Genomic DNA, 22,186 nt, shown 5'->3' with positions numbered 1-22,186 from the left:
ACGGAGAGCGGGAGGGATTGTGTGTGTGTGTGTGTGTGTGTGTGTGTGTGTGTGTGTGGGTGGGTTGGGAGGGGGGGCTGTGGGGTATTTGGCATTTCTTTGATGTCCTCCCTCACTGTTCACCCCCTGCAGAAAAACATGCAGACGAGAAACATGTGAAGGTGGTCATGTATCCACACACACACACACACACACACACACACACACACACACACACACACACACACTTGATGGTGGTCATGTATCCACAGCCCCCTGTGATTGTGCAACGTTTGAAAAGGCATTGGAACCCAGATGGAACCCAGAGAAGAACTGCTTCTACTCAGACAGCCACATGACAGCAACCGCACAGCACAGCAACCTGGAACACAGCTACTACTGCATCTATACTGCGGAACCGTAGCCTGTGGCCACATACCAGCCTTTTACAAAAGCATTCATTTGGAGTGCTTCCCTTCCTCTAATTATCAGCTCATCATTTCAAATCAGCCTTTTAAGTTGGTTTAGGAACTATTCATAAGCCACAATGTGGCAGGGGCCAGCAGTTACTGTTCACGGTCATTCAAAGCCCTTATTAGTGGGCATTAAAGGATTCCAAACAAACATTTGATCGGCTTCCCTTTCTGCTTGTGTCCACCTCTTAGCCTCTTTGTGTGTCTGTCAAGGCACCTCAAAGATATGTGCTCTGAAAGATTCCTCCTGAAGTTTCTGTTTTTGTGTGTGTGTGTGTGTGTGTGTGTGTATCCCCCCTTTCTTTCCATGTGTAGTGTTTTCTGAGTTTCCTTTGCTTAGCAACCTTCTGATGGCGAGGGACCAGTTGTTCCTCATTTCGCCAAAGAGCCTGAGACTGTGTGTTTCCCACAGCAACAGAGCACGGCAGACAGACAGACGGACATGCATCCAGAGATAACACAGGGATGAGTTTATAACTCCTTTTTAGTGCTGTTTTTGGGGAAGTGCACACGTCCCATAGTGCAAATAATGGCTGTTTTATTAAGCCATTCATACGCATGTTCATATGGATGTAAGTGATGTGCTGTGTACTCGAGGTGAATCGTGGGATTCACACACACAAACTAACATGATTGCCTTCAAGAGACTTATAATGTATCATTGACATGTGATTTAAAATCACAATGCTTAAACTCTTTTCCATATGCTCAGGTGTTTATGCGCACAGTCATTCTCTCTGTCTCTTTCTCACGCATGCAGATGCATGCACACACACACGCACACACACACACACACTGAGAAGAGACACATAAGCACACATGTACACACCAAGACTTTCTCTACCTTTCTCTCTCTCACACACACACGAACGCCCGCGCATGTACATGCACACACACTGTAACGGTCTGACTATTTTAGACTACGGTCAATTTTGGTCAGTAATTACAAAGGTTCAATAAAAAAACAGTTAGTCAACACATAACAAATTCCATTCCACATACGCAAAGACACACACACACACACACACACACACACACACACACACACACACACACACACACTTCATCTGTCGAGAGATGCAGAGTTCTAGCAGTTGCTCCTCTTGTTTTCCCCTGTAGTGCTGTTTCTTAAAGGGTCCTCTAGTGTCTGCTCATCCATCACCCCTGGCACTCCCGACTGCTGTGCCCCTCGCTCCTGTGTGTGTGTGTGTGTGTGTGTGTGTGTATGGGTGTGTGTGTGTGTGAGAGAGAGAGAGAAAGAGAGACTGTGTGTGTGTGTGTGTGTGTGTGTGTGTGTGTGTGTGTGTGTGTTAGAGAGCGAGAGAGAGAGTACTGTTTGTTCATCCATCACCCCTGGCACCCCTGTGTTTGTACTTCTCCGTCAAACAACTCGGCCTGGAGCCACAGACCCAAGAGGACACACCAACAAGAACACAGGAGTAAAAACAGCAAAGTGTGTGTGTGTGTGTGTGTGTGTGTGTGTGTGTGTGTGTGTGTGTGTGTGTGTGTGTGTGTGCGCATGACTGTGTGAGAGAGAGACTGTGTGAGTGTGTGTGTGTGTGTGTGTGTGTGTGTGTGTGTTTGCGCGCATGAGTGCATCATGTCTATGCATTAATGAGGCTACAGGTTTTTTTCCCTGTTAAGTTTTTAATGAAAACCTCCAGCAGCAGTCTGCCACAGCCACTATAGTTTCCCAGCCCTGCAGCCCCACAGCAATGCGCCACTACTGTTTGCCCAGCTGGCTTCACTCTCATGCGATGGCTGAGCCATCAACACCCAATCACCCTGTCTCATCTCATCACAGCAGCCTTGTGCCCTCACCAGGTGGGTAGGCCAGCTGTAGGGGAATCACATTCAAATGCGGACAATATGGAGCCAACAATGAAGAGCTGAATCAAACACAACAGCAGCAACCTAGCCAACTAAAAAAAAACAGTTCATTATTGTTTCGGCCTATGCGGTTATCACACTCTTGGCCTCCAATTAGCCTACCGATGCAGTACAGATATTTTGATTGTAGTCAGCCTGTGTGTGTGTGTGTGTGTGTGTGTGTGTGTGTGTGTGTGTGTGTGTGTGTGTGTGTGTGAGTGTGTGTGTGTGTGTGAGAAACTATGCAAAGGCAGGTGCCAAAAACTGTTTGTCCTTAAAATGTATTATTTTCCTTGCCCAAAACATTGAAGGATCTGCCACATAGGCCTAATCGTCTGTCTCTTTTTGGCTGTGAACAGTTCATTATTGTTTCGGCCTATGCGGTTATCACACTCTTGGCCTCCAATTAGCCTACCGATGCAGTAGGCCTACAGATATTTTGATTGTAGTCAGCCTGTGTGTGTGTGTGTGTGTGTGTGTGTGTGTGTGTGTGTGTGTGAGAAACTAAAGGCAGGTTTTCCTTGCCCAAAACATTGAAGGATCTGCCACATAGGCCTAATCGTCTGTCTCTTTTTGTCCGTGATAAAAAGAAAACAACGTATTTGTAGGCTTCATTGCATAGGTTTATGCATGCTTTGTGTGGAACAGAGACCGCCTAACAAGTCACTGCATTTATCAAGCTGATGCCACTAAATCTGTTAGGATATCAATAATCTTTCAGATTTACGTTCTTCTTCATAAACCGTATCATGCCTGGTCAAAGTAGAGACATTCTCCAGCATCAGGTGGTTAAACATTCGTCTTAGGGGAGTGAAAACAGCAGGCCTGTCGTAAACGATTCTCTACTGCCATCGTGTTGAAATGACCTGAAATGCATGGATCTCTGGATCGGTGACTTTACAATTTAGCCTGACGAGAACAGCCCATTCTGCAGCGCTACGTTGCAGTACCTTGTAGTTTTAAGCCTACTCATATTGCAATGACAACTTATATAGAGAGAGTAGATAAATAGATATAGGCCGTTAGACAAGCGAGACAAGAACCGCTTCAGACGGGGAAAGACGCGTTCGCACTTTGTAAACACCAGTTCCCATGAATCCACGCAAAAGTCATAACTTCCGGTTCCTTTGCTATCCAGGAAGTTGTGCCTGAGGAGTTGTGGTGGTGAAATCTGATAGAAAACAGAGAACCAGATCCGAATCGTTTGGCACAGTTCACGAGAAACAAATCAATTAAACATCACCTGATATCAAAGACCTGTAACACTATACAGAATGTCTCGGCAGTCAAACAGAACCACAGACAGTAAGAAGATGGTAAGCTCTATTTCCTGTCACAAGATAGTCATGCATTGCTAACATCTGCTAGCCTGCATAGAATGTTCGCTAAATGTTCAGTAATTTCTGCAAATCCTTATCGTTTCTTCTGCACGTTGCAAGTATAGAACGGTCAACCTTTCAAGGTTTCTTCTGGTCGACTTCAGTGCTGGTGATTAATCAGTGAATTCTTGGTCTGGAGTGACGTTTGATAGCTTGCTAGGCTCTATGCATAACGTTAAGTTACTCTGTGGCTGTCATTACGTTCAGGCAAAGATCCTTCTTTAGTGGCAGCTTCCACCCTCTCTGGGTGCAATGATTCGCATAACGTTACAGCCTGCACTGAAAACCAACGAATTCCATCACAAATAGCATATTTCAAGAGATGAACTCAACACACCCAATCACTCTTTACATTGCCATGTTGGTGTTATGGTCTGTGTTGTTTGTGTGGTCAGTGGTAGCCTAATCGTTGATTTACATTCACTAATTCGCCAAAGGATTTCTCTTCAACGTGTCAAGCAGCCTAACTGTTATGTTGCTTGTTGTAAGAAATACAGAAAATAAAGACATGAAAAGTCTAAGTCAGTGGGCTACTGCAGATGTGGTCTACAGGCATATACACTGCGTTGGTCAAACATCTTAAAGGACGATGAGGTCTTTTACGTGCATCCATCACTTTAAGAAAAGCAAAAACTGCAAATTTTGCGAAATCCACTGTATTACATTTTAGAACAACTGTTTTTGTCGAGACTGATTTTCAGACCAAACCACAAGGTGGCGCTTGCACACTGTATTCAGAATACCATTCCCAGACCTGCATGACCATTCGCATCATGAGAGGGAGTATGTTGTTGTCTGTCGAGATTGCTTCTATTACCAATCTTCCTTCATCACCAAACAAAGGAATTCTTACAAGTTCCTGTGACAGTTTTAAAGATTATCTTCAATTATTAGTCTAGGTGTCAGGTAGTGGAGACATTAAAGGTGTTAAAGCAGGGCCTACATTAGTTACTTGACATACAGGTTGCATATTAGTTGCCTGTAATGCACACTAATACCAATACAATTAAGCGCTTATCCTCCTACAGTTCCTTCCTCTAGCTGTAAAACATGACATGATTCTGACATGATGTTACAATGCTGCTTACCTGATACAGGTACCCAAGTTGTAATTGGAACTGTGCAATGTGAATGCATTTCTTTTGATAAGAGCAAGACGGACAGCACTGATCGAGGCATCTCTCCCCTCAGAGCTGGAGTAAAGTCTTCTAAACAGGACTCTACTCTACCTACCCAATTCCTGATGGGAACACTGCTTTTTATACTGTGCTCTATGCATTTCAAAATAAGTAATAGGTGTGAGTTAATAATTTCATGCAAAACCCAGAGTTTGGCAGAGAGGGTTTCTCTTTGTGAGTACTGATGCAGAGAGAAATGCTCAGCACTACACTCCTGGGTCGCTGCCGCCGTTGGGTAGGCTGGGTGAAACCTGCCTGACCTGCTGGCGAATTTGGATTTCGCCCGGCAGCTCAGGCTGGAATTGGAAACCTGCACATCTATCTCCTCTGCTTCCTGTCCACAACCTTTTGCTCCAATCACAAACTAGCTTATCCAAAAGACGCACCCAGATCGTTGGTCTGATTGGTTGAAGGACTATCCAAGCGTACGGAGTCATTTGAACGATGCCCATTGATCACGCCTCTTGTGCAGTAGAAATAAAGCACAGACTCCCCAGACTAATGTTCAATCTTAAAAGATTGAGCTTAGTAAGGTGATAGCCAGTCTAGCTGTTTGACCTAATTGATATCCCCAGGAAGACGGCTCAATCCAATACGACTAAAAACATTTTACATGTAAGAAAATGCTATGTAAAAAGCACTGCTGTGTAGTGTGTAAACATACACATATCTAAAATGCATTCTGGAAAGAGCAAATAGACAAGTGGCCTTAAAAGCAACATTGCAAATTTGGTGGTTGATATGAGAACCTGTGTTGAATTTGTGATTAATCTCCCGTGTGTGTGTGTGTGTGTGTGTGTGTGTGTGTGTGTGTGTGTGTGTGTGTGTGTGTGTGTGTGTGTGTGTGTGTGTGTGTGTGTGTGTGTGTGTGTGTGTGTGTGTGTGTACGCAGAATTCTGAGCTGTTCACCCTCACCTATGGGGCACTGGTCACCCAGCTGTGTAAGGACTACGAGAACGACGAGGAGGTCAACAAGCAGCTCGACAAGATGTAAGACTCTGCTTACCACACACACCCTTACTCTCATGAAGACAACATGATCACACACACACACCCTTACTCTCATGAAGACAACATGATCACACACACACACACACACACACCCTTACTCTCATGAAGACAGCATGATCACACACACACACACACCCTTACTCTCATGAAGACAACATGATCACACACACACACACACCCTTACTCTCATGAAGACAGCATGATCACACACACACCCTCTAACTCATGAGTCATGAGGACAGTTTGATTTGGGAGAAAAGGTCTAATTGCAACTTTTTGACAGATACTGTATGTAATACACGTGTTGAAGGTCAAGCTTCAGTTCAGCTCAGTTAGCCCAACTGGCCACAGCACCCACACCTTAATTGGGTCCGCATGCCCACGGCAACCTGGGTTTGAGTCTGACCCGGGTCATTTTGCAATCCTCACACCCATCTCTCTCTCCCACTCACTCCTGTCACTCTCTTCACTGTACGATTAAAGGCATACCCCCCCCCCCCCGCATGAGATGTTTGCATGATGGAATTATGCTTGATCAATGTTTCAGACAACGTAGCAAAACAATCACGTGTTCAAGGACATTTGTGCAAAGTCAAAGCACCGCTCTCACCTGGATGTTACAGCAAGAGATGAGTTGCACGCTCTCTCTCTCTCGTTACACATGAATGATTGGGGTCACCAACATTTTGTGACATCAGAATAGGGTCACCTGCCCCTGTCTTAGGCCCCGTCTCAACCTCTCTCCTCGATCCGCACTGACCCTAGGCAGATGGGTTGGGCCCTTGTGTCGTGGATCTATACGAGGTTTCTTCCCATATGTATCTCCAATGCTATGGAGTTTTTCCTCGCCCCTGTTACTCATGGGCTCTCTCTGAATGTTTTACACTCTGTAATGTAATTAAATTGAACATTGAACATTGAAATTGAAATAAAAAAGACTAATGAGGCACCCCTAGTGCAATTGGATGGTGATTCCCTCCCTCACTCTCCACTCCCCTGTGTGATGACTGATCTGGCACAAAATGGCCTCCGTGCAGCACCCAGATGGGTGCTACTTATTTGGTGATGGTTGTAGTGGGGCTGTCTCCTTCACAGTAAAGCACTTTGGGCACCTCTCCAGAAGCGTTATATAAATCTAGTATGTTGTAATATTTTTGGGTGTATCCTATAGCCTATATATGGCCTAAACAGTAATTTCCTGCATATAAGCCGTATTGTGTATAAGCCGCAGGACAGTGTTTTATGAAAGTTAAAATAAACAAAACCATATTAACACCATATTAACTGCCCCCCTGTATTAACCTCATAGCTGAAGAAATTGAGCAAAACCAATGCATAAGCCGCGGATAATAGTGGGGAAATTACGGTATAGCCTCTTGAATAAAGAGTAAAGGTGAAGCAGCACCTCCTGCAGGTGGCCTGGCCCTGGTATATGAAGTGTTGACTATACCTACAGTAGTCTCCGCATACACACCTGCACAGACAGGCTTTCAGAGGAAGTGACACGCAGTGAAGGTCATTGGGAATGTGGAGATGGAATAATTGATTCTGTGTGTGTATGTGTACACATTGAGAAGGTGTGAGCAAGGGTGAGTGTGTGTGTGTGTGTCTGTGTGTGTGTGTGTGTGTGTGTGTGTGTGTGTGTGTGTGTGTGTGTGTGTGTTAGGAAGGCGTATAGTTAGTGAAAGTATAAACAAGGGTGTTTGTGTGTGTTAGGAAGGCGTATAGTTAGTGAAAATGTGTGTGTGTGTGTGTGTGTGTGTGTGTGTGTGTGTGTGTGTGTGTGTGTGTGTGTGTGTGTGTGTGTGTGTGTGTGTGTGTGTGTGTGTGTGTGTGTGTGTGTGTGTGTGTGTGTGTGTGTGTGTGTGTGTGTGTGTGTGTGTGTGTGTGTGTGTGTGTGTGTGTGTGTGTGTGTGTGTGTGTGTGTGTGTGTGTGTGTGTGTGGGGAAGGCGATGGTTAGTGAAAGTATGAGCAACGGTGTGTGTGTGTTTGCCCTTTGCACCTCCACCCTGTCTGTGTGAGTGGGCTGTGTATTAGCGGGGGAAGTGTAAAATGTGCCACTTTAGACTCTTTGAGTCCTCTTTCCAACACACCAAATAAATGAGGTGAATGTTTACACACACACACACACACACACACACAGTCCACTGACAAATTCTCCATCCGTCTCAAACCCTACAGAAGTCAAAAATAGACTTGGGCTACCGAGACATTCATTCATCACTATGACGGCATACTTTTCCTCTGTAGCCTACAGTGTGAGTTGGCCGTTTGGCACGTAGGAAATGGAGGATAATCTAGTCTGACACTCATCCTTTGAGTTGGAACCCGTTTCAGAGGAGAACATGACCTGATAGAAATCAAATCTACCTCTGCATACCGATTTTCTTTTAATGCTGTCATTATAATGCACTTTAAAAAACATTCTATCTGTATTGCACCTCAGGACATTAGGAACAAATTTCCTAACGGAGCCCACTTTAAATGTCACCCCCATCAGCAGTACTGAGTGAATAGGCTTTCTGACTTGAGAGGCAAAGAGGGAGCAAAGTGCAGCATTTGGATGGGGAGAAAAGATCCTATCTGTGTGACTCTGAGCCGTGCTCATCAGGCAAGGCATTTGAGTTTATGGAGTGAAATGGGAAGATAGAAAGATGGTAATAAAGGTCAGGTCATGGCAGGATGAATTCATTCCCCGATTGTCCCTGCGGCTGACTTCATTCCTCGTAGACGAGCCAGACCTTGGTGACTGAGAGAGAAGGTGTGTGTGTGTGTGTGTGTGTGTGTGTGTGTGTGTGTGTGTGTGTGTGTGTGTGTGTGTGTGTGTGTGTGTGTGTGTGTGTGTGTGTGTGTGTGTGTGTGTGTGTGTGTGTGTGTGTGTGTGTGTGTGTGTGTGTGTGTGTGTGTGTGTGTGTGTGTGTGTGTGTGTGTGTGTGTGTGTGAAGGATGAATTGATTCCCTGATGGTCCTGCAGCTGACTTCATCCCCAGTGAGGGCCTGAGAGAGAAGAGAGGAGAAGAGTAGCTCCCTGATGAGGGACGACGGTCAATGGGACTTCTAAAGCCCTTCATTTAAACCCACCCTGAAATCCCACACAGCAAATCAACCTGAGGCCAGCATGGCCATGTGATATCCACGTTGTGTGTGTGTGTGTGTGTGTGTGTGTGTGCGTGGCCATGTGATATCTGTGTCTTAAATCTGTGGTGGAGCCCTGAGTAGTGGTGGAGTGCATGTTCTAACAGCACACTTGAGAAGGTTGCTCGGTTCAGGGGGAAATGCGTGTGTGTGAACGAGGGGTTCGTTTCTATTAGTGTGTGTGTGTGTTGGTGTGGAAGATTTATTTTCAACTGGTGAAACACACTGGTTTTTTTTTTAGTGTTATTTCATTTGAATGGTTTTCAATTCGGCTCTGATGAAGGATGGAAGGAAATGGACTTGCGTGAAGGATCTGATAAATGTTTGAGCTGAGCCCTTAATGGGGCCTGTGGACGTCTGCCTAACCCGCGTGTGTGTGTGTGTGTGTGTGTGTGTGTGTGTGTGTGTGTGTGTGTGTGTGTGTGTGTGTGTGTGTGTGTGTGTGTCTCTGTGTCTCTGTCTGTCTCTCTGTCTCTCTGTCTCTCTGTCTCTGTGTGTGTGTGTGTGTGTGTGTGTGTGTGTTTCTGGTTGTGTTTAGGGGCTACAACATCGGTGTGCGTCTCATCGAGGACTTTCTGGCTCGCTCCAGTGTGGGGAGGTGTCACGATTTCCGAGAAACGGCCGATGTCATCGCTAAGGTAACAACTGGGCCCTCGAGCGCCTCTCCACACACCACACACACTGACACACACCACACACACCACACACACACTCTCTCTCTCTCTCTCTCTCTCTCTCTCTCTCTCTCTCTCTCTCTCTCTCTCTCTCTCTCTCTCTCTCTCGCACACACATGCGCACACACACACACACACACACACACACACACACACACACACACACACACACACACTGCCAAACCTCAGCAGAGAGAGAGAGAGAGAGAGAGAGAGAGAGAGAGAGAGAGAGAGAGAGAGGATGGATGGAAAGAGAGCGAGAGAGTGTGACTGGAATTTGAACTTCAACCTGTGGTAGTCTGCATAGTTTCTCTGCTTTCATCGCCCCCTCGCCGCTGGGTTGCACTCTTGAGAGGGCGGACGGACGGGCAGAAGTTTGTGTGTGCGAGAGTGTGTGCAAGAATGAGAGTGTGTGTGTGTGTGTGTTTGAGCGAGAGAGAGAGAATGTGTGTGTGTGTGTGTGTCTGTGTTTCAGAGTATGTGTGTGTGTGTGTGTGTGAGAGAGACTTAGTGTGTGTGTGTGTGTGTGTGTGTGTGTGTGTGTGTGTGCGTGTGTGTGTGTGTGTGTGTGTGTGTGTGTGTGTGCCTGTGCCTGTGTGTTTGTGCCTGTGCCTGTGTGTGTGTGCCTGTGTCTGTGCCTGTGTGTGTGTGTGTGTGTCTGTGCCTGTGTGTGTGTGTGTGTGTGTGTCAAGAGTGTGTGTGTCAAGAGTGTTTGTGTCAAGAGTGCGTGTGTGTGTCAAGAGTGTGTGCCTGTGTGTGTGAGCTGGAGGGGCGAGCTGGACAGGTGTATGGGCAGCGTGGGGAGTCCTGGAGTGGCCGCAGGGCTGCTGGTCCAGACCCATCTGGCCGCTGGTGCACTGGAGTGGACTGGAGTGGACACTACTGGACTGGTGCCCCTGCTCTCTGTGTGCTCAAAACACAACACTCACCTCAGAACCATGAGTTCACCCTCGAGGAATCTCTCTCTCTATCTCTCTCTCTCTCTCTCTCTCTCTCTCTCTCTCTCTCTCTCTCTCTCTCTCTCTCTCTCTCTCTCTCTCTCTCTCTCTCTCTCTCTCTCTCTCTCTCCCTCTATCCATCCCTATCTCTTTCTCTGTCATTCTCTCTCTCTTTCCCTCCCCCTCTCTCCTATTTCCCCCACCATCTTTCTTCCTTCACTCTGAAGGAATCTCTCTGTCCTTCTCTGAGTCTCTCACCATTCCTTGTCACTCATTCCCTCGCTCCATCTTTTTCCCTGTCTTTCCTTTGCTCTCTATCGTTTCTCTCTTTCTTTTTTATCCATCTTTTCTTCTTCACTCTGAGGGAATCTCTCTGTCCCTTTCTTTCTCTCCGTCTGTCCATTTTATCTTTCCATCTTTCATGTTCGTACTGTTGTGCTTCTGTCTTTATTTCCTTCTCTCTCTCTCTCTCTGTCTATCTCTCTCTCTCTCTGTTTTTCTGTTTATTCTGTTTATTTGCTCTCTGTTGCTCCATCTCTCTTTCTATCCCTTTATCTCTCTCTCTCTGTCCCTCCATCTCTCTCCTCCATCTCGCTGTCTGTGTCATGCTGTTTTCTTATCTCTCTTTATCCCTTTATCTGTCAGACTCTATCTCCATCTTATTCTGTGTGTGTGTGTGTGTGTGTGTGTGTGTGTGTGTGTGTGTGTGTGTGTGTGTGTGTGTGTGTGTGTGTGTGTGTGTGTGTGTGTGTGTGTGTGTGTGTGTGTATTAGTGTGTGTGTGTGTGTGTGAGTGAGACCGAGAGCAGGCCACGTAGTCCGATGTTTATCTAGCGCCGGTCTGTTTGCTCTGGGCCGGTGATCAGACTCCTCCGGGCCTCTCCATGGCAGGTTCACGCCGCCAGCGCTGGGGTCAGCCTCGTCTCAAACCCCCAAACGCCGCCGGCCGCGCCGCGCCAACAGTCACTCGCCTCTCCGAGCACTGCTTAATCCTGGGAAACCCTTTGAAGCGCAGTCAAACAAAAGACCTCATTCAGCTCGCAGATACTTTGTGTGGTTGTTTGGCTTGATTACAGAGCCATATTTACAATAGCTTCATACCTAGGAAACAATAAAAAGGGATCGTTTGGAATGGTCGCCGCTACCCACAGTTCAACTCAACCACAAGCCAAAGGACATGGTTAACGGGAGCTCAGGTTTCAGACAAGCATCTTTATAACTGTTTGATGGCTTCATTTTGCCTGCAGCTTCAACTAAACAATAAACAGAGATTGTAACCGAAAGATATTCCATTTTTCATTGTAATTAAATGGTTGGACATTGTAGATGGAAGATGTTGCATTGTAACTGAATGACCTTCCGTTATAACTGAACGATATCAGTAACCAAATGTTTTGGTTACTGGACAATCTCTCATTGTGGCCAGAGGATGTTCCACTGCAAGATATTTCATTGTAACTGAAGCCTTTCTCACTGTAATTGGAGGTTCTATTTCGTTTCTCCTGACCGCCAGAGGCGGTGCTTTCAGCACATGGATATCCATCACACGTACGTGTAGGTCGAGTATTTATATCAACAAAGTCACCTGTGACCTGGGTGACGTCTGCCCTGTGCGCCGGCACAAAAGGCAGGTCAACCCAGGATACGATTCTTTTTCATCTTCTCGCGTGAGTAAGGTTGTGAGTGTTACAAACATTTTGGTATCGCTCTGGAGTCTTGCAACCCAGATGGGTCAGAGCTGCGAATTTCGCCCTCTGAAAGACTGCGATTAGCCATAATCAAATTATCATTATCAACATTTTACTGCTCAAAGTTGAATGTCATCCGAAAGAGGTAAGCACATTTTCTTTGATAGTTGTGCTTTATGAAGCGATCACGCTGCATAGCTGACTTGTAGTGAGCTTGGGCCGGCGTTCACGCCTAGCTAGCTTGAATTTAAGTGACTTTGGTTACTGTAACGTACCGTTACGGATGTGATTTCCCCCCGCAAACTCTCTGTTATGTTCTTACGATGCGCAGTTGTGTCTACGCTCTAGCGCGTTCGTTCAGATGGAAATGTGGAACTCACTTTGAAATACTTTGAGTCTGAGTCGGCTGTTACACCGATAGGCTAATTAAGTTTTGGTGTTAACGTAATCGTTGGCTGCGAGCCATTTGGGATTCCCTGGCGAGCGGGTAGACGAAGCCTCCCATTAACTGAATAGTGAGTAGATAAATACATTGTCGCTCACGTAGTTGAATAGATCTTCCACAGTTTGATCTATCTTGCAAGGGAGTGTGCTCACTCTGAAAATTGCAAATGCTTTGCATACTTGGTGATCGTGATTTGTATCTTATTGATGCACAGGTGTAGCGTACTCGCTCTAAATTGTGTTATGGGATATAGTACATTGCTGAAGGCATTATATCTGATAAGGAGTAGCTCACTGCTATTGGCTGTTCGTTGTGCAAAGGATTGTACTCGCCCTAAACGGCACCGGACTACCATTTAGCCATGTAACCAGTTTCAGTAGACTACTGTTAGCAACAGGTTGCTATATTGGCCTTTTGTATTTCATTGCTGCACAGGTGTGTTCTCGCTCTACATTGTGCTGGTGGATACATTGCTGTAGGCTACGCATTAATTTAATCTCTGCTAGAGAGTAGCTCACTCTGTGGGTTGTTCATTCGTGCAAGAGGATGTGCTCGTCCTAGACTGCCCCAGGCTACCATTTAGCCATGTAAACAGTTTCAGTAGACTACTGTCAACAACGGGTTGATATGTTGACCTTTTGTATTTCATTGCTGCACAGGTGTGTACTCGCTCTACATTGTGCTGTTGGATACATTGCTGAACGCATTAATTTAATATCTGCTAGAGAGTATAGCTCACTCTGTTGGTTGTTCGTTCGTGCAAAAGGATGTGCTCGTCCTAGATTGCCCCAGACTCTCATGTGGCTGTACACAGTTTCAGTACTTTCATCAATGACTACTGTAATCAGACAGTATCATAATCGCCTGGTAGTGTGACACGCTTAAACCAGTGCGTGCCTCTGCTTAAACATGTTTATGACTGGCATTGACTATTTGAGCCCCTCTTGAATCGGATGTGGCCACGATATGTGCCCTTCCTGCCTTGGTGCTGACTACTTAGGGCAGGGGCTGATAGAGCTGGCGTGCATATGAATTGCACTTGCTTGAGCCTACTGGCACGGTCAGCCAGATTTGCTCAGGGGGCTCAGCCACCCGTTCCATGTAGAGACGTCCTTCGCATACTGGTCTTTACAAGTGTCGGAGGACTGATTCACATGTTAGCACTGGTATGTGCAAACGTGAAAGACGTGCCCTAGACCAAAAGGGTGGACATCTTGATCTCTGAGTTTGAACAGATCCTTTTTTAATCTGCAACCAGTAGGTATAGACAAATAACAGTTGTGACTGCCTTCAATGCTGTCACCAGCGTTTGGAGGCCAGGAGGAAGATGTTCTCTTTACTAAGGCTTCAGAGTGTAATCTTTGATCAGGAAGGCGAAGTGGAAATTGTAAAGGGTGATTGAACAGACCAGGGCTCCCACCACTATCATCCCCGCTCACAGGGAATGAACCACAGTGCTCTGGGAAGCTCAGAGCTCCATATATTGATGGGTTCCAGAGACACTAGGCAGGCCTTAAGTGTTTTTCTCACCTTGTGTGACTGTACGGCACTGGCCAACATGCAGGATGCGTCCAGCTACGGACTACATGGCATGCCTAACGAGCCAGCCCTAGCGCCGTCACTTGACGAGGCTGTCCTCAGTTGCAATGCCACTTGACTGATGATTTCATTATCAGAAGTGATAACACAGCAGCACACGTGGGGTGCGTTGGTAGCTTGATGTCCCACCACCTGCTATCCCTGTTCCAGTCACTGCAGGACTTATTTGTCCGATCTGGGCAGAGCTTGAGTGGCGCCTCTCTGCAGGCATTTACCTATTTGAGCAACTGCTCTGAGCTTGAAAAAGTGCTATATAAATAAATGTTATTATTATTATTATTAGCATTATGAGCAGAGTTGGGTAGGTTCATGTCTTCCCTAACCCTTACTCAGGGCCAAATATGGTTGGCCCAGTGTCTGCTTTTGGAACCATGCAGGAGAGCACTCCGTTCCTTTCCTGTTGTTCCATACACAAGTTACACAAGCTAAACAGCAGTTTGCAAAGTATGCAACATGTGAACCCCAGTAGACGCATTACCACGGCAGTCGACACTTCACCTGCCTGCAGCTAAGATGCTGGGAAGCGTCACACGTCAGGTCCCTGGGTTGTGGTGACCCCGTCCCAGGGTTACGGCATGCAGGTCAACACCTACCGGCAAGATTCCGTTGGGTTACAATGACCATTATCAGGGATCCAACCCGGGCTCTGGCCCTTCGCGAAGTGGTCTGGACTTTTTGGGGAAGAAGCCCGTCGAGTCCTTAGACTTTGGATTTTCTTCCACCTACTTCATTGTTCCAAAAAATGAGGACGGTGGCCTCCACCTTCACTTGGACAACTAGCTCATGTGCTCCCAGTCAAGGGCAGATGCCCCCAGGGAGTCAACATCACTGATATTCCACATCATAAGGTAAGTATAAGTTTAAAGTAAGTGCTGACAGTGGAATCACAAGAAGAGCTTCCAAGTCATCGTGTTCCTCAGTATCCAACTGGACTCACATGCAACAAAAGCTATCCCCTCTCAGCGACGGGACGACAGTATCTGTCAGTAACTCAGCCACTGTCAGAGTTTTACTCTCATGACATTTCAGAGACTGCTGGGGATGCTCACATCAGCCTCCTCAGTGGCCCCACTGGGCCTCCTTTCATTGAGACCTTTTCAAATCTGGGTAAGCAGCCTTCACTTGCATCCCATTCGCCACAGACACAAACTGGTCAGGGTTACTGCCAGTTGTCTGGGACATCTGCAACTTGGAAGTAAGATCTTACTCAGGGCGTCCCCTTAGGGTCCATTTCTTCTTCCAGAGAAGTGGTGATGATAGGGGTCAATGAAGTCCTTTACAGCAGGGGCGAGACACAAATGTATTGAAATTACATGCTGTTCTGCTTGGCCTGAAGCATTTCCTCCCAGTACTGGTCAGAAGGCATGTCCTTATTAGTACAGACAATATATTGGTGGTTTACCACGTCAACCACCAGGAGGGCACCAAGTCCAGGCAGGCCATGAGATTGACTCAACTGTTGCAACTTGCAATGGGCTCATCCTCGCCTACTGAGCCTGAGGGCAATGTACTAGTCTGGTATCCTGAACATGGCAGCATATCTCCTGTCATTCCAGTGTCCCTGGAGAATGGAGACTTCACCCAGATGTGGTACACGCAATCTGGCACACGTATGACAGGCTGGAGGTGGATCTCCTCGCCTCCTAGCCAACAACACACCTTTACCTCTGGATTTCTATAGATGCTCTGGCACACGCATGGCCAAAGCAGCTGCTATATGCTTTCCCTCCTTCGATATTGCCAACACTGGACAGGGTTGTGACAGGAGGACACGAGCTGCTACTAATAGCCCCCTGATGGTCAGGGAGAGTGTTGTTTTCCGGAGTTAAACCAACTCCTACGTGGAGAACCCAGGTGTCTCCCTGTGAGAATGAATCTCCTTTAACGGTTAAGCGGCTGGATCTGGCAACCGGATCCATCTCAGCTGACACTTTAGGTCTGGCCACTGAAGGACCGGAACTGTTACTAGGGCTCTCGAGCCAGCAGTAGTGCATACTATGCACAGTTCCTGGGCACCCTCCACCAATGCACTCTACGCAAATAAGTGAGAACTTTTTTCCAGCTGGTGCCAAGTACAAAATCAGGAGCCAACGCGCTGCTTCACACAGGTTGTACTCCCTTTTCTTTAATCGCTCCTTGATCGAGGCCTCACAGCCTCCACCCCCTAGGGGTATGGGGTATATTGCCGCCATCTTATCTATGCACAACAGGAGTGGATGATGTGACTTGGGTCCCATACTCTGGTGACCCACTTCCTGAAGAGGGCTCAGTGATAGAGACCTCCTTGACGGTACTCTGTGCACTCCTGAGGCTTGCCTCTTGCCTTGCATGCTCTCTGCAAACCCCCATGTGAAACTTGTAGGGTTGTAGAGTTGAACTAGCTGTCTATGAAGACAGTCTTTCTCTTGACTTTTACATTAGCAAGTGATTAGGAGAATTAAATGCTTGTCTGGAGGCAGAGAATGCCATTGGCACCCTGGGGATACAGGGGTGACCCTAACTTGAATTTCCCCTTAGGGATCAATAAAGTATCTCTATCTATCTATGACCGAACCCCTCTTTCTCCCAAGACCTGTTCGTCTTCATTCGGAAACTAGCCTTTTAGTCTGGCAGCATTTGAACCCCAAGGTCAGAGCTCTGAGCAGGGGTTAAGTGCAGAGCTTTTATGCCTGGTACGAACACTAAGGTTTTTATCTACAGTGGACTGCCGGAATCCGGAAGTCCGATGCATTATTTGTTTGTCATACAGGACCGAGACTATGCCATAGCCTGTCCAAGCATGGACGGTCAAGGTGGATAGCTGAAATTATCAGCCACAGCTACATGTGTAAGGTTACTCCACCAGAGGTGTGTCTACCTCATGGGCAGCACTACCTTGTGCACCCCTCTTGGACATTTGTGCAGGGGTATCATGGGTCTCAACTTGCATTTTTGCATGATTCTACAGGGTTAATGTTGTTCCACATAACCCAGTTGCTGAAGCTGTGCTTTTTGCGCTTTCACGGCGTCCTTAACAGGCACGCATTCATTCCTCGTGACCCTGCTGGTATTAGTCATCCATGTGCTGAAAGCACCGCCTCTGGCGGTCAGGAGAAACGAAATAGAACGAAGGTTATGTATATAACCACGGTTCTATGAGTTTCGGATGACCGCCAGAGCTTGGCAGTCACTCGGAATATCCACGAGAAGATTGCCAAGAATCGTATCCTGGGTTGACCTGCCTTTTGTGCCGGCGCACAGGGCAGACGTCACCCAGGTCACAGGTGACTTTGTTGATATAAATACTCGACCTACACGTACGTGTGATGGATATCCATGTGCTGAAAGCACCGCCTCTGGCGGTCATCCGAAACTCATAGAACCGTGGTTATATACATAACCTTCGTTTTTGCATTATACTGTAATTGAATGATATGCCATTCTAACTAGACCACCTTCCAGAGTATGCTCCCTTTTACCTTAATGAGATTTCATTGTAACTGAATGACTCCCGTATGCGTACTGAACCTCGAAATAGTGTGTTGCAGTTCCATGTAGCATTTAAGATGTACCTGTATGTCATGGTTGCAGGTAGCATTTAAGATGTAGCTTTATGTTGTGTTTAGGTTGCAGGTAGCATTTAAGGTGTACCTCTATGTTGTGTTTACCTGAATGTTGTGTGTGTTGTGTGTGTTGTGCTTGCAGGTAATGTTTAAGATGTACCTGTGTGTTGTGTTGTGGTTGCAGGTAGCGTTTAAGATGTACCTGTGTGTTGTGGTTGCAGGTAGTGTTTAAGATGTACCTGTGTGTTGTGTTGTGCTTGCAGGTAATGTTTAAGATGTACCTGTGTGTTGTGTTGTGGTTGCAGGTAGCGTTTAAGATGTACCTGTGTGTTGTGTTGTGCTTGCAGGTAATGTTTAAGATGTACCTGTGTGTTGTGTTGTGGTTGCAGGTAGCGTTTAAGATGTACCTGTATGTTGTGGTTGCAGGTAGAGTTTAAGATGTACCTGTGTGTTGTGTTGTGGTTGCAGGTAGCGTTTAAGATGTACCTGTATGTTGTGGTTGCAGGTAGCGTTTAAGATGTACCTGTATGTTGTGGTTGCAGGTAGCGTTTAAGATGTACCTGTGTGTTGTGTTGTGGTTGCAGGTAGCGTTTAAGATGTACCTGGGCGTCACCCCGAGCGTGACCAACTGGAGCCCGGCAGGGGACGAGTTCTCCCTCATCCTGGAGAGCAACCCGCTGGTGGACTTTGTGGAGCTCCCCGACAACCACAACAACCTCGTCTACTCCAACTTACTGTGCGGCGCACTGCGGGGGGCTCTAGAGATGGTGAGTGTGTGTGTGTGTGTGAGTGTGTGAGTATGTGAGTGTGTGCAGTGATGCAGTGGTGTCAACACTATTTCAATGTGTTATTTATTTACAGGTCCTTAGTGTTTGTTTTTGTTTGTTACTCTGTCTCACATCATTAACTGTCCCCGAACAGGCCACATGTTTTTATTATTATTATTTTATGTGTTAGTTAATTATATTGAGATTAAATAAACTGTTAACTTCACTGGCTCCTCTCTGTCTTTGAGTGCCTGCCTGGATTGGTTCACTAGGAATTTTGATAGCTATCTATTCACAGCCAGTTAAAAACAAGCTTCGCTAAGCATATTTTTTATCTTTTATTTAACCAGACACACACTGAGACAGAGGTATCTTTTCCAAGTGAGCTCTGGCCAAGAAAGGCAGCACTTAGTTAAAGGGCATAGACATACAGTGCAACACAAAACCCAACACAGACACCGCTCTACTGTAATTTGAAAGTGATTGCAGTACTAGTTTAAATCCTACATACGGTTCCTTTAAACTTCACATCGAGTTTGGTGATTTAATATACAAGTGTGATACGGCCAACGAACTGGAGCTACTTCATAGGTGTGCAAATAACCTGCGGCGGTTATTACACATACTGCACTAAAGAATGCAACCATGAAACATTACCTTGTCAGTATATATTGCTCTTTGAAGATACAGTAGTTTGTGCCTGTTGTTAATCCTTCACCTCCACAACAAAATCATTTCCATTGTGTACAGGGGTTAATAAGTAGCAAGGAGTTTGCTATTTACAAGAGCAGAGTAACATACAAATGCATTGCACCTCTCGAGGGAGCTCTACAGTTGGCAAAAATACCTAAACCTGCATAGTATACCTTTAATACCTAAACCTGCATGATTTGTGTAACTTTGGAATTGAATTGAATTAAAGCCGACGTGATGTCATTGAAGAAGAAAGTTTTTATTACAGAAAGCACAACAAACCTTATTTCAGATTCCTCTGTCCCCAACTGTTCCTGCATTGACCGTTTCCATTCTCCACTCCCACAGCCGGACACAATTGTGCCAAGAAACAGCCAGTGATGTTTTAGTCAATATTATTACTTTGGTTTGAGTCTTTAGGTGATATTTGCCTGTTGATGTTTCAGTTCCCTTCACTGACTCACCCGTAAATGACCCGAATATAATTTAAAATATTCCTCTTCTTTGATTCACGCTTATTTCAGGCCCAGCACCACTGATGTGTGTGTGAGTGTGTGTGTGTGTGTGTGTGTGTGTGTGTGTTTCACTGAAGATGTTTTGCATTTTATAACCACTGCTGAGGAGAAAAAAGAAAAGAAAAAAAAAAGTGACCAAACGGGACCAAAAGTTGCTAAATCATTGCAGAGCTCGGTCCAGCAGAACCGCTGCTGGGAACGAGAACTTGGAGCGCGATGAGACGAAGCCACTAACCACGTCATCTGTTGAGCGAGCGTCTCTGTGGCAACCAAACATGTGACCTCACACTGAGCACGCTCTGTTTGTGTGTCCCCCGGTCTCTCTCCTCGGCAGGTCCAGATGGCGGTGGACGTCCGGTTCGCTCAGGACACCTTGAGGGGGGACAGCGTGACGGAGATCCGCATGAAGTTCATCAAGAGGATCGAGGAGAACCTGCCGGCCGGCGATGAGTGATGCATCATGGGAAATGGAGTCAGTCCTGGGCTGCCACCCTCCCCCTTCCCCCCACTCACTCACTGTGGAGGTTGACCCTTCACAGGGCCCAGGTATAAAAACTACAGACTGCATAAAACTACATCTCCCAGGAGAGAAAGAAGCCCAGCGTCCAAACCCAGTGGTCAGCATTGCTCAGACTTCTGGTCTCAAGTCTTATTTATTATTAGCTAAAGAATGCCCAGAACAGTTGGCTTACGCACACCAAACTCCCACCAAAGGCAGAGCTTTAAAAAAAAATAATAACAAAAAAAATACTTAAGACTTCAGACTGGTAGAACTCTCCTGATCACTTGTCGTCGCACAACCAGCTTGGGGCAGATCTCCACTCTTTTCTACGTGGCTCGGAGCTGTTCCCGTCTGAAAAAGTGTGTGTCTTGCTTTTGGTTGTGTGTGTTTTTGTGCGTCGCTGACCCCTCCATGTACAAGAGGGGCCCAGGAAACGTTACTTTGTTTTGTTTTGAAATTGTCCGCGGACTTGTTCATCGCGATAAATGCCCAATTGAACTGGTGTGAATAGTGTGAGTGTGCACACACAGAACTGTGTAGTACAGCATGTGAAGGGGACCTTAGATGAAACACACATGCCACCACACCTATGATGAAATGTCCTGTTTGTGTGTCTTTTTAATCAGTGATATATGCTTCACCTTAACATGGTTAAAGCAAAGTAGTAAATCAGTTTGTTTTCCAAGAGATAGAATGACCGCGCCTCGTTATTCGGCCAATCAGGAGGGTCTTTGTGAGAACAGTGGACGCCACAGAGAGAGATGTGAAAGCCGCCCCTGTCCCTGTTTTGGGTTTCTGTTCTTGTTTGTTTCCCCGCTGTTTGTTTATGTTTGCTATTGGGTCTCACATCATTAACTGGCCCCCGGCAGGCCACATTTCTTTCACTTTTTTTTTTTTAATCTTTATTTATATGTTAGCAAATTATATTGAGATTAAATAAACTGTTAACTTCACTGACTCCTTTCTTTCTTTCTTTCTTTGAGTGCCTGGGCTGGTTGGCTATTGGCGTGTACCAATAACAGGTTTTTATCGGCGATCTAAAATCAGCAGTGTGTGAGAAAGAGGCTCTTTCTCCCCTGGAACAGAACCCTGCTCAGGAAGCCTGGTGCCTATTGAGAAACACACACACATGTTGACGCTGAGAGACAGGGTGTGTTTGCTGGGAAACGCACACATGTTGATGCTGAGAGACGCTGTGTGTGTGTGTGTGTGTGTGTGTGTGTGTGTGTGTGTTGTATGTGTATGCCGTGCATGCATGCACTTTGTTGGCAGGTGTGGAGGTGACCGCCTCATGGAGAATGGAACTTGTGTGTGTGTGTGTGTGTGTATGTGTGTGTGTAAGGTCTGGGGTAGGTCACCCCACACGTACATAATGAAGTGGCACAGTGAACGTCCACTGTACGCCCCCCACCACCTACACACACACACACACACACATGCATAACCCCCCCCCCGCCCAATCAACCACTCCAAACCAGTCATGTACACGCACGGCATTGTGGGTCTGCTCTGACAGCAGGACCAGATGGCTGGAGCAGGGCCCCAGATCTTGGCCCTCACCTGCCCGTTTGCTCAAAGAACATGGAGGCAATCAGAGGCTGTAGCGGGCAGAACGACATGAACTAGAGATCGTACTTGTGTGTGTGTGTGTGTGTGTGTGTGTGTGTGAGAGAGAGAGAGAGAATGGGTGGGGGTGTCGATGGCAGCTGGACTGGTCTGGAGGACTGAAGCTTTGGACAGGGCAGTGTGTTGCTTGGGAAGGGATGAGAACATCCACCAGCCACTGTCGGGATAAACGG

The 22,186-nt window shown here is 46.5% G+C and overlaps 1 protein-coding gene across 1 annotated transcript; it reads left to right on the top strand.

Moving 5' to 3' along the window:
• Window positions 1–3,446: 3,446 nt before the first annotated feature.
• On the top strand, window positions 3,447–21,344 carry trappc3 (trafficking protein particle complex subunit 3). The gene is made up of 5 exons (XM_062529724.1): window positions 3,447–3,637; window positions 5,771–5,868; window positions 9,564–9,663; window positions 18,495–18,677; window positions 20,220–21,344. Exons 1-5 carry the CDS (start codon window positions 3,596–3,598, stop codon window positions 20,337–20,339), a joined length of 543 nt encoding a protein of 180 aa, XP_062385708.1. The 5' UTR covers window positions 3,447–3,595; the 3' UTR covers window positions 20,340–21,344.
• The last annotated feature ends 842 nt before the right edge of the window (window positions 21,345–22,186 follow it).

This window comes from Sardina pilchardus, chromosome 24 (genome assembly GCF_963854185.1).
Source record: "Sardina pilchardus chromosome 24, fSarPil1.1, whole genome shotgun sequence".
Taxonomy (NCBI): domain Eukaryota; kingdom Metazoa; phylum Chordata; class Actinopteri; order Clupeiformes; family Clupeidae; genus Sardina; species Sardina pilchardus.
Note: the sequence above shows the minus strand (reverse complement) of the source record. Positions and strands in the feature narration are given on the sequence as shown.